The sequence below is a fragment of the Pezoporus flaviventris genome, unplaced genomic scaffold, assembly GCF_033815535.1.
Source record: "Pezoporus flaviventris isolate CSIRO_AGI_PZ_B2104156 unplaced genomic scaffold, CSIRO_AGI_Pfla_v1 ptg000149l, whole genome shotgun sequence".
NCBI lineage: Eukaryota > Metazoa > Chordata > Aves > Psittaciformes > Psittacidae > Pezoporus > Pezoporus flaviventris.
Window position 1 is genome coordinate 487,434 of NW_026892697.1, and position 12,790 is coordinate 500,223.

Sequence of the window (12,790 nt, forward strand, 5' to 3'; positions counted from 1 at the left end):
GAATCTTTGCTCAAACCTGAAAACACGTGTGCCTGAGTAACTCCGGTGTTTTAACTATTCCACCAAAGAAAAACAAAAATGCCCCTTTTTGCTGCAAGAAACTCCATGTTCTTTTCTAAACACCTCATCTGAAAAACATAAAATAGATATAATTTTGGTTAGAAAATAAAATGGAAAATTCTATTTGCAGTTATTCTGTGGCAGTTAAAATGGTCACTGATTGGAGTTAGATATGGTCCAAATCTGAATGTCCATTTTTGATCAGTTTGATGTTTCTCTTCCTTTTGCCTCAGGAGGTAACACCTGGTCATGAGAGGAAATCACACGCAGACTAAATTTATCCTCTTGGGAATTGCAGACAGCCCATGTGAGCAGACTCCTCTTTTTGTCTTGTTTCTAGTGAGTTACATTGTCACTCTGGTGGGGAACTTTGCCATTTTCACATTGGTTCGGGTGTCTCCCAGCCTCCACACCCCCATGTACTTCTTCCTCACCCATTTTGCCTTCACTGACATCTGCTATTCCACAGTCATCTCCCCCAGGATGCTGGCAGACCTGTTATCAGAGGACAAAACCATTTCTTTCACTGGCTGCATGACGCAGTTCCTCACTTTTGCTTTCTTTGCTACTATTGAGTGTCATCTCCTGGCCATGATGGCCTATGATCGCCATGTTGCTATCTGCCAGCCCCTGCTTTATGTGACCATCATCTCCAGCCGTGTCTGCTGGCAGCTGATAGCATCATCCTACCTATTCGCCTTCCTCAGTGCCATCGTCTACACATGGTGCCTGTTTGGAGGTTCCTTCTGTGGTCCCAACCGCATCGACCACTTCTTCTGTGATGTTGTCCCTGTTCTAAAGCTCGTGTGCTCTGACACCCACAGCAGTGAGATGGTCATCTTTGCCTTTGTCACCATCAACGTGGTGGGCACGAGCCTGGTCATTTTACTCTCCTACATCTCTATTCTCTGTACTGTGCTAAGGGTGTGCTCAGCACAGAGCAGGGCCAGAGCCTTCCACACCTGCGCCTCCCATTTGATGTCTGTTTCCTTGTTCTTCGGGACATCATTCTTCATGTACCTACAACCTCCCTCTAGTCACAGGAGCCTGGATAAGGTGGCCTCCATCATCTACACAATGGTCACCCCCATGCTCAACCCATTCATCTACAGCCTGAGGAACAAGGAGGTGAAGGGGGCTCTGCTGAAGTGCAGGAGAACATTCTTCAGCCACTGGCAACATAGAAGAGTTCTGTCATCTGGGACATGAACAGTCCATGGGCAGTGTGAAAGCCAATGGGGCACTGAAATACTGAGATTTTCCACTGATACTCATGACTTTATGGAAGTTCTTCCAGAGTTTCTGCACAAAAGTCTATGATAATACTGAATGAGAAACAGACCCCCCAAATCACACCATTCTTGGAAGAAAACCAAGAGGAGATTGAGCCTCAAAGTTCATTTCACTTCGCAGGCCCGCTCCTAGAAGAAGAAATTACCCTCAATAATCCCAGGCCTCTTTTCCTCACAGGAAACACCAATCAGCTTTATTCATATTTAACATTTGTCATTCATAAATGAGTATTTTCATTGCAAGATTCTTGACCTTGTTCCTCAGCTCCAGTAGAGTTCCTCACTCTTACCTGTGAGTTCTTTGTTAAAGCTGCTAGGGTGGGAGGAAAGAGGCAGTGTAGTTTTACATTTGCTTGCTGAAAAAGAGTCAGAGAAAAGGCTTCAAAAGATTGATTGCATTTGTTTGTGCCTTCCAAAGAGAAGAAGTTGGTGGGAATCAAGATCTCAAGCTGCACCTTTGAATATCATGAGGAATCCCACCCCAGTCTGCAGCTTCACAATAAATTTCACTTCAAAGAAGAAATTGTAGACAATATAATTCATAATACAGGATGATGAACTGTGTTGATACTTCTCAGTGTGAAGGACAATTTGGGCACATCAGGGGGTCTCCCATTCATTTTAAGTGGAGTTTTACATTCATTTGCAGTGCTGTTTACTTCAATAGTGAGAGAAATGGAATTCCAGCTGGACATCAGCACACACATCCCATGTCCATGCCCAGCTCATGCTAAAGCCCACCAGGAAACCAAATTGTCTATTTCATATAAGAATTAATTCTGTAGAAAGCTTCCATAGATGAAACACAATGCTGAACAGAATCAATGGTAATTGAGAGCTTTCTGGGTCTGAAAGAAGCCAAAGCACACTGATGGGGGAAAATATCTTTCCTTTAGCTGTTGTGACTGAGAATTAACTTATATTTGGAAAGTATGTGGATGGTGAAGAGACTGTTTATGTGCTCTGAAAAACAATGATATGAAAGGAGACTGTCTTAGGTATAAGGGGAACGTGGCTTCTACCTGCAGTCAATGAAGGAGCCAGACCCTACATCATTAAACTCTATAGAATTTGCAGGACAGAAACCTTTGATATCAGAGAACTTCCTTTAAAAACTTCACCAAACCTTGTTTTCTTCCAATCTATTTTATTGGATATTTCTGCTTAGACTATAGGTATGGAATCATGCAGCTTCAAAAAGCCCAAGTTTGACCTCAAAATAGAGGTACTGGAGAAACACAACTGTGAAGTCCAGCAATACATGAAACAGGCTTGAGATTTTGGAAATACGTTTTATACTGAGATCATCATTGCATGATTCTGCTTCAATCTTTGCAGAGAAAGGGTCTACATAATGCAGAAACTCCTGACTGTAGACACAAAATTCCCACACCAAATACATACCAGATTTCCTCTCAATCCAAGTCTAATATTTTACCTGGTAAAGGAGAAGTCACTATGAACCAGAGAATGACACTTGTATATAGGGTTCAATTCATTATTCTATTTCCCTCACTGAGAACACTACCTCCTATTTTGCCCATGCAGGGACATGGTCCAGATGGAAAGCAATAGCCAAAGCAGTGAGCACTGCTGGGTGCAGAGCATGATGGGTTCTCCTCTGCAGGAGCCTGGAGACTGCCACAGGGTTGGTCTCATTCATCTCTTTAAAGAGAGGCAAAGGGGAACACTCTGGTGTGCAGGGACCATCCCACAGAATCTGAGCAAGAGAAGTTAGGCAGAACAGAGACCTGGGCCAAGTTCAGACAAGACTCCAGAGCATCAGGCAAGTTGGTGATGAGGAGGCAGGTCCAAGAACAAAACGGGTCAATACAGAAGAAGTCAACAACCTGCTCAGGATCAGGTTCAGCAATGGCTAGGGAGATCCATTAGCAAGCCTAGGTCACCATGAAAGGATTCCATAGGTGTGCACAACGCCTGCTAAACTGGAAACCACAATGCCTTTAATAAAACTCAAACTCCCTGGGCTGAGGTTAAATAGAGATGGAGGTCAAATATGCAGAGGGTAGGGATGGAGCTGCAACTGAGGCTGCTCATGTGGATGAAGGCCTCTTAGTTCACCCTGGGATAATTCATCATTGCCTGGAAGTGTCCATTTCTCGACCTTGAGTACAGTGGAAGCCCAGAGTCAGCAGCTCAACTGTTGGACATCCAGGTACTTCATAGAATCATAGAACAGTTAGGGCTGAAAAAGACCTTAAGATCATCAAGTTCCAAACCCCCTGCATTGGGCAGGGACACCTCACACTAAACCATGTCAACCAAGGCTCTGTCCTTGAACACCACCAGGGATGGAGCTTCCACAAGTTCCTTGGGCAATCCACTCCAGTGCCTCACCACCCTCACAGTAATGAACTCCCTCCTTAGAGCCAATCTAAACTTACCCTGTTTAAATGTTAACCCATTAGCCCTTGTCCTATCACTACAGTTAATAATGAAGAGTCCCTCCCCAGCATCCTTATAGGCCCCCTTCAGATACTGGAAGGCTGCTATGAGGTCCCCATGCAGTCTCCTCCAGGATGAAGAGCCCCAACTTCCTCAGCCTATCTTCAAACAGGAGGTGCTCCAGCCCCTGGTCATCCTCATGGCCTCCTCTGGATTTACCATGTAGATAGCCACACTGGGGATGGAAAACTGGGCTCTCAAGTGTCCACGGAGGAACAGCAGCAAATCCAGAGGGGGAGTCCCTTGTGCATCATGTTCCATTTTGGGACCCTCTGTAAGATCTGAAATGGCTCTAAACTCATTCTGTGGCCAAGAACAGACAAAAAACTTTGCATTCCCCACAGGTGTGTCAGAAACACCACGAAAGCTGCTCATCAGTGCTGCTGTGTAGCTGTGATAAGGGATGGCTCAGCAACTCCATGACTCTCAGATGCCCAAGCACCACAATGCCTTTCAGAGCTGATTTCACACCCTTTGCTTTTCCTTTTCTTTGTTTTCCTCTGGGAAAGCATGAGCAGCCCTGGAGGCTTCCTCCCATGAGAGCACATGCAACTGTATTTACAGCCCCAGCACCACAGGCTGGGCTCTTGGAGTCTGGCAGGAGCTCACCTCTCTTCACATCAGGTACTTAACAGAGCTGATGCCGGCACGTAGATGTAGATGTTCTCTGCTGCACTGGGGATAAATCCTTGGCTCCCATCACTGAGTGGCAGAGGGAAGGCACAGGAGGTAACACCAACACAAAGCAGAGCTTCACCTGCACTGAGGTAGTGGGCTTGTGTCTGCATGTTCTAGTTGCCTCTTTAGCAAAGCTGTGTCAGAAAACAGCCTTACCAATGTGGGTTTTCCTTATGATAAGATGGAGCAATGTCTGATGCAGGTTGTTTTTCTGTTACATAGGCAGCTAAAGCAAGATACACTGATTTATTCAAGAGTTAAATGAGGATGAATCTTATTCTGTTATAAAGAAATGCAACAGTTCAGACTGTCAGCAGAATATAGTCACTAAGAAATCAGCCTTTGGAATCGGCACATTTTAACATCAACTCAGCTTTCAAGCAAGCAGCTTAATGCCCATGCTTTTAGGATGCTTCAGCATGCTGGAGCTCACAAAGGTATAAATCATGATTTTACCAATGTGTATTTCATCCTTTGAGAATGATCTCAAATAGTTTGATAAATGTGATTTGAAGACCAGAATGATGATCAAAAACCAAGGGAAAATATCCCTTGCATGTGAAGTCATGCACGTGTAATCTGGGGTTTCCCTGGGACTGGGACTTTCTCTTGCTCCAAGCTTGCGTGCACTCATCATGAGTTTCCTCTTAGCTGTCTTCTGAAACGAATTGCTTCCAAATTGAAAGCTAATAAAGATTTAATTCTTTTTTTCAATCTCAAAAAATATTTGTTGCAGAATGGCTCCAAGAGCAAGGCCATGGATCCTTAGAGGCCTTGTGTGAGCAAAGCCTCACAGGTAACCGGAAACCAGATGTGGGAGGAGAATGTGAAGGAAGCTGTGTAGAACTAACCAATACTGTTGTGACTAGTAGGCGTCGTTAAACACCACGCGGATTTAAGCGAAGTGTGCCACAAATAAAGTAGAAGCTTGCTTATCACCCATATTGGGTTGGCGTGTCTTGCTTCTCCTCGCCACTAACAAATGGCGCCCAAACAGGGACGCAGACTACAGGGCCCCGGTTAGCGGGGACCCGGACTACAGGGCCCCGGTTGATGGGGACCCGGAATACAGGGCCCCAGTTGATGGGGACCCAGAATACAGGGCCCTGAGTAACAGGGACCCGGAACGGCGAGTGAGCGGCACCAGCAGCAGCGGCCGGGGAGGGTGGGCAGTGCTACTGCGGTGGCGTGACGGACCCGGGTGCTTGGACTGACCGAAAGGAGTCCGCCGCTGGGGCGAACCAGACACTGCTGCATCGGGAGGACGATTTGGAGACTGAGGTTACAGGACAATCCAGAAAAGGATGATCTGGAAAAGGCTGGCCATGAAAATGGACTGAGAGGTAGCCCCTGATTTATTACAGCGCTTTTTATAAAAGCGAGGAATTAAGCCTGAGACTCTAAAGCAGCTAGCAGGTCTAGTGGCTGTAGGGAAGGCTAAGGGATTTTTTGTAGATCCTAATACAGTTTTTGAGGAGAGTGAGTGGCAAAAGTCTGGTGATGAGTAATTCGACTCGATGCTTGATGATGATAAAACGGCAAGGAAACTTGGTAAGCCTTGGAGAGAAGTAATAAATTGTATAAAAAAATACAAGGCGTAAAAGAAAATCGCAGCTGTAGCAACAGAGAAACTAGGAACAGAGGTCCCCGGTCTGTTGAGGCCGGGGGAATATTATGACTCGTTTCCCCCAACCCGCGGGGCGCTCCCTGTGCTCGGAGCGCAGGGTTTCCCGCCCCCCTTTCCTTTTCTCCCCCTCCTTCTTCATCAGAAGGTGCAGCGGAGGAGGCGCAACTCCCTGCTCCCCCACCACCCCAGTTGAGTTCCGAAAGGCAGAGGGATTCCGACAGGAGGGACTTTGAAAAGGACAGAAAGAGTGTATTAGAAGGGATACGCATGATAAATGTCGAGGAATCCGAAAGGAAGAGGGTGGTGCCTCGGCGCCCGATCGATTGTGGCGACATTTTGAAACACGCAGTAGAAAATAGAGATTATGCCCTAGCGGGAGATCTGGAGGACCTGCGAGCCTTTCCAGTCCGGTACGAACCAGATGGACTGGGAGGAGCACAGGGAACCCATTATGCCCTAGATTGGAAATTTTTAATTCAGTTACGGGGTATGGTAAACGAATCAGGATTGCACGGTGAGCCCACTAAACAGATGTTAGGTTATATATGGAGTGGTACAGTTTTATGCCCTGAAGATAATAAGGGAATAATTAGGATGATCATGACACAAGCGCAGAAGCTATTGTGGCAGGCGCATTGGCAGCAGCTCTGTGATAGATCATCAAATCTGCCCAGAGGTCAAAATGACCCGCTGTTTGGTGTTACAACAGAACAATTGATGGGAACTGGGTGATTTGCTAGTATAGACATTCAAGTGCAAATGGGGCCAGACGTTTGCCTGAAATCCATGCGTACTGCCCAGGAAGCCATGCAGAGGGCGTGCACGGCGCCCCCCACCCCCTGGTACATGTCCATTAAACAGGGAAAAGATGAACTAGTTGCTGATTTTGTGGATAGACTAACCACAGCCATAGCGGGTACTCCAGATTATATGAGGGGTCCGTTGTTGCACCAGTGTGTCATGGAAAATAGCAACACCTACACAAAAAATATTTTAGTTACCGTACCTGCAGATGCCACCATAGAACTTATGTTAGAACGCATGAGCAGGGTGCCCGTAGGAGCTCAGGCACTACTTGTAGAAACTGTTAAAGAGATGGGAAAAGAGATAGCTCAGGCACAGAGGGAGGCAGCTCAGGCTCAGGTACAGGCTTTTGCAGCGCTCGGTCCTCTCCGGTCCAACAACATAGTGCCGGCCCAACCAAGACGTGAATGCAAGCCGCTGCTTCGTTGCTTCCGATGTGGTGGAAGACATTTGAAACGAAACTGCAGAAGGACTGTCTGGTGCTCTAATTGTCACCGAAACAGCCACAGCACAGAAGCCTGCAGCTCTTCGGGAAACAGACAGGCTAGCGCGAACGGCCGCCGCGCGCAGATAACAATTGCGGCCCCTGTTCAGGCTGCCGCCCAGTGGCCAGCGCCAAGGGCGACACCATCTGCCGGGAGCTGCGGCCCGCAGCCGGCCTACAGCCCGCCACAAGAGGGAGCCTTGGCTTGGACCTGGCAACCGCAGTAGATGTGACCCTCATTGATCAACGGCCGTGTAAGATCCCCACCGCAGTCCGGGGAACACTAATGATCAATGGACAGGCCCATGGAGCATTGCTGCTTGGGCGATCCTCCAGTGGACTGAAGGGTCTGTTTTATATTACCTGGACTGATTGATGCAGACTTTACTGGAGAAATTTGCATGGTAGCTCAAATGTCATTTCCTCCGATTCATATCCCTGAAGGGAGTAAAATTGCCCAGCTAGTCCCCTTGCCACAATTAACTGCTGCAATGCAAGATACTGGCCCACTGGCCAAGCGTGGGTCCCAAGGATTTGGCTCCACGGGAGGCCTTGTTATGTTAACTGTCCCAATGACCACCAGACCCGTTGTTGACTCCACATGGTCTCGAGGGAATCAGCGTCTAAATCTACCAGCATTACTGGACACTGGAGCCGATATCACCATAATAAACACTGACAAGTGGCCACACTGGTGGCCGTGCCACCCTACCTTTGGCGGGGTTGAAGGCGTTGGTGGTACTGCTTCTGTGCAACGCAGCTCTGATTTAATACAGGTGGCCGTCGATGGTCAGGTTGCCTCCATCTATGCAACCATCATTTCGTTGCCGACTGGGGTTAATGCCCTAATCGGCCGAGATGTGCTAGACCAGCTGGGACTGGTGCTGACTAACCAACATTTTTAGGAGCGGTCGCTGCACTATGGACTTTCCCAATCCAGCTCACATGGACTACTAACACTCCGGTGTGGGTCGAGCAGTGGCTGCTGAAAAAGGAAACTCTAGAGCAAGCGCAACTTTTAGTGCCGGAACAATTACAACAGGGACATCTACAACCTTCCATGAGCCCTTGGAATATGCCGATTTTTGTTATAAAAAAGAAAACAGGAAAATATAGACTGCTACAGGATTTGAGAGCTGTCAATGCACAGATACAAGCGATGGGTGCCTTGCAGCCAGGACTGCCCAACCCTGCTATGCTCCCTGAGGGTTGGCACCTGCTGATTATTGATCTCAAAGATTGCTTTTTCACAATTAAGCTGCATCCACTAGACACCGCACGATTTGCCTTTACCTTGCCAATGCCAAATAAAGCAGCACCTTTTCGCCGTTTTGAATGGACTGTATTGCCACAGGGCATGAAAAATAGCCCTGCCCTGTGTCAACTGTTTGTGGCCAATGCGCTTCAGCCCCTTCACCGAATATGGCCAGGAACATTAATTTATCACTCTATGGACAATATTCTATTCGCCCAAAATCAACCCTTCACTACGGACCAAGAGACTCTACTGGAGCAGCAACTGAGCAAGCATGGACTCGTTATCGTGGCTGAAAAAATTCAGCGCGGCCCTGCCTGGAAATATTTAGGCTGGCATATTACGGAGGGCCAAGTACGACCGCAAAACCTGCAACTTCACATTCAAATATCAACCTTACATGAGGCACAGCGCTTACTTGGAGATATACAATGGCTGCGTCCTGTCGTGGGCATCTCCAGCATTCACAGGCGTTACAAGTCAGCCTGCTGTCTCAGGCTGCGGACCTGAAGGTAGAACAACTGCAATCCACCACCTTGCGCTGGATCAGCCAGCAAGAATGGATCAAGATACCAAAAAGGAGTGAGCGCCCGCTGGCCAATGCAGTAACGATTTTTACAGACGCTGGAAAGAAGTCTCGGCGTGCCGCAGCGACCTGGATGCAGAATGAGAAATGGCACCAGCAGATATTGGCCGTGGAAGCAGAGGACTCACTGCAAACCTTAGAACTAGCAGCGGTCGTTTGGACCTTTCTGAACTGGCATCACACAGAAATAAATGTAATCTCTGATTCTATGTACGTCACAGGTGTGGTTCAGCGCATTGAGGATGCTAGACTCAGAGAGTGTCAGAACCAGCAGTTGTTTGACCTGCTGCGTCATCTGCAGGCGGCCAGTCACCGGCGGGAGTGGGCTTACGCCATCATCCACATACGGAGTCATAAATGGTCACAGAGGTTGGGGGAAGGCAATGATAGAGCAGATCAATTAGTTTCCATTGCTGCACCCCTGAGCAACTTCATAAAGGCCAGGGAGGCCCACAACACTTTTCACCAGAATGCCAAGGGACTACAGCCCAGACAGGAGAAAAGGGTTCCCATGTAGTATGGCATCTAACTAGCTGCTTTGCCGTTATGGGAGTACCTCAGCAAATAAAAACGGACAATGGGCCTGCCTATGTAGGTGAGAGAATGCACCAATTTTGTCAACAATGGGGAGTCAAACACGTGACTGGCATTCCCCATTCACCAATGAGACAGGCAAAAGTTGAGCGGGCGAATCAGACCCTGAAACGGTACCTTGAAAAGTTCAGTGACGTTCCTGACGTGCAAGAAAGACTGTCTAAGGCATTGTTTGTTTTGAATTACTTGTGCATTTTTACAGATCAGGACTCTCCCCCTGCTCAAGTTGTCCTGGGTTCAGCAGTAGCAGTCATGTTTCTCCTTCTTGGTAGCTGGTGCGGTGCAGTGTTTTGACTTTCGGCCTGGGAACAGAACTGATAGTGATGTTTTGGTTTGGCCAAGGACTTTGTGAGCCTCATGCTCTGCCAGGGAGGAAGGGAAGCTGGGAGGAAGCAGAGACAGGACACCTGACCCAAACTGACCAAAGAGGTATTCCATACCACAGCATGTCATGCCCAGGAGGTAACTGGGAGTTAGCCGGAAGGGCTGGGAGACTGCAGGGTTGGAGGAGGTATCGGTCGGAGCTTGGTCGGGCTTGGGGGGCAAGTTATCGGTCAGCTGGTGCTGAGGTGTTGTATTCTCTTCCCTTGTTATTTCCTTTATCATTATTATCATTGGTGGTAGCAGTAGTGATTTGTGTTATACCTTAGTTACTAAACTGTTCTTATCTCAACCCGTCGGACTTGCATTCTTTTCGATTCTCCTCTCCGTCCCTCCGGGAGCAGGGGGAGGGCAAGAAAGGGGGGGGAAGTGAGCGAACGAGTTACCTGACTGGGTTTAAACCACGACAGTTCTTTTGGCGCCCAACGTGGGGCTCGAAGGGTTGAGATAACGACAGATTTGACTGGATTAATAGTCACTAGTCACAATGCTGATTTATTGGCTCTCAGAGTTGTTCTTGTTGATCTCACAGCTTCAGAATGTTGTAACTTACGTAGAGCCGGTATTTGCTGTGTTAGTGTTTATCAAGTGTGGGGCTTGGGCTAAGGTTCTCGTCTCACTGTGCTTTATGGCAATGGCTTGTAATACGGGTGGGCTCCAGCAGCAGGGCGGGACGGACGTGGCTGTGGACTTGTACCTGGCCGTCCGGCTGCTCTTCACCGTCCTGGCCCTCACCCTACTCTCCATCTTCGTGAGGCTGCGGGGAGCCGAGGGGGAGCGGCCCCGGGAGCCGGCGTCAGCCAAACCGGCCCAGGAGAGCGGCCCCAGGGACCGAGTGGTGGCGGGAGCAGGGCTGGAGGCCGCAAGGGGACAGCTGCCAGTGGAGGAGGTTGGGGCGATCGAGGAGCGGAAGGAGGCGGCTGCCGAGCAGCGGGAGAAGGTGGCGAAGGAGCCGAGCCCCGCGGAAGAGCCGAGCCCCACGGCGGAGCCCAGCCCCGCGACAGCCAAGAGCATTTCCCAGAAGCCGCCCGCCAAGCCCCAGGAGGACACAGGAGACCACGCAGGGTTTCCCAGCAAGGCAGAGGAGGAAGAGCTGGACTCAGGAAAAGAGAAGCTGGCGGTGAGAGAGCCGGCAAGCACAGCGGCTACACCAGCCCCAGTGACAAGTACAGCAGCATCAACTGAGAGTTCTGAAGGTTTTGAATGGCCTTTGGGTGTCCTTGGGACCTGCCTGCTGATTGTGATGGGGATCAGCATGTTGGCACACACACAGGCTGTGTCCTACCCACAACCATTTTGTCTGATCTCAAAAGTTAAGCAGTCAGGTTTGGGTCTTGTCTGGGGTTAGACGAGGATATAGGGGGACCAAAAGGTTTTCTCCAAGGCTGGACAGTCATGAGTGGCAGGGTGTGTGGGACAGTACAGGCAAGTATCTAGTCCACTGGGCCCCTCCAGTGCTTTGGAAGCATCGGAGATGGAAGGCAGCTGTGTGGAGTCCCCAGCAACAAGGTGCAGAAACTGCTGAAGGGGACAGTGAATTATTTTGAGCCTGGTGGGCCCATGGCACTTCAGGCCATCAGAGCAGAAATGCAACATAGAGATGGACTCATGATGGAGGGGTGGACTTAACAATGGACACTATTGCCCAGGTTATTCATGAGTGTGAACACTGCACACAGTCTCTCCTGCTCTGACTGTTACAAGAGATGGAGCCTGACGTCACGGACCAGATGGACTCAGCAGCTTTATAGGGACTGGTCCATGCACTAAGATAAGAGTATATTGAAAATGGGGGATCTGAGCATGACGTGAATGGTATGGAATAAGGGGTGGATAATGTCCTGGGTTCAGCAGTAGCAGTCATTTTTCTCCTTCTTGGTAGCTGGTGCAGTGCAGTGTTTTGACTTTCGGCCTGGGAACAGAACTGATAGCGATGTTTTGGTTTGGCCAAGGACTTTGTGAGCCTCATGCTCTGCCAGGGAGGAGGGGAAGCCGGGAGGAAGCAGAGACAGGACACCTGACCCAAACTGACCAAAGAGGTATTCCATACCACAGCACGTCTTGCCCAGGAGGTAACTGGGAGTTAGCCAGAAGGGCTGGGAGACTGCAGGGTTGGAGGAGGTATCGGTCGGTGCTTGGTCGGGGCTTGGGGGGCAAGTTATCGGTCAGCTGGTGGTGAGGTGTTGTATTCCCTTGTTATTTCCTTTATCATTATTATCATTGGTGGTAGCAGTAGTGATTTGTGTTATACCTTAGTTACTAAACTGTTCTTATCTCAACCCGTGGGAGTTGCATTCTTTTCGATTCTCCTCTCCGTCCCTCCGAGAGCAGGGGGAGGGCATGAAAGGGGGGGGAAGTGAGCGAACGAGTTACCTGACTGGGTTTAAACCACGACACCAAGTCACACCTGACCAATCTGAGTGCCTTGGGTTGATGTGAGCATTGATGTTTGCATGGACAAGAAGTAGAGGACAGCATTTACCTCACTGTTAGCAAGTTCACCACGATCTCCTGTGGGCTTCTTTGCAGCCAAACTTGTGAGCTATGATTTGAGCAAAAGGAA

General features: G+C 48.9%; 1 protein-coding gene across 1 annotated transcript; it reads left to right on the top strand.

Annotated features, from left to right (window-relative positions):
* Positions 1 to 309: 309 nt before the first annotated feature.
* LOC133283046 (olfactory receptor 5AP2-like) lies at positions 310 to 1,269 on the top strand. The gene has a single exon (XM_061479474.1). The coding sequence runs from the start codon at positions 310 to 312 to the stop codon at positions 1,267 to 1,269; it is 960 nt and encodes a 319-aa protein (XP_061335458.1).
* Positions 1,270 to 12,790: the final 11,521 nt, after the last annotated feature.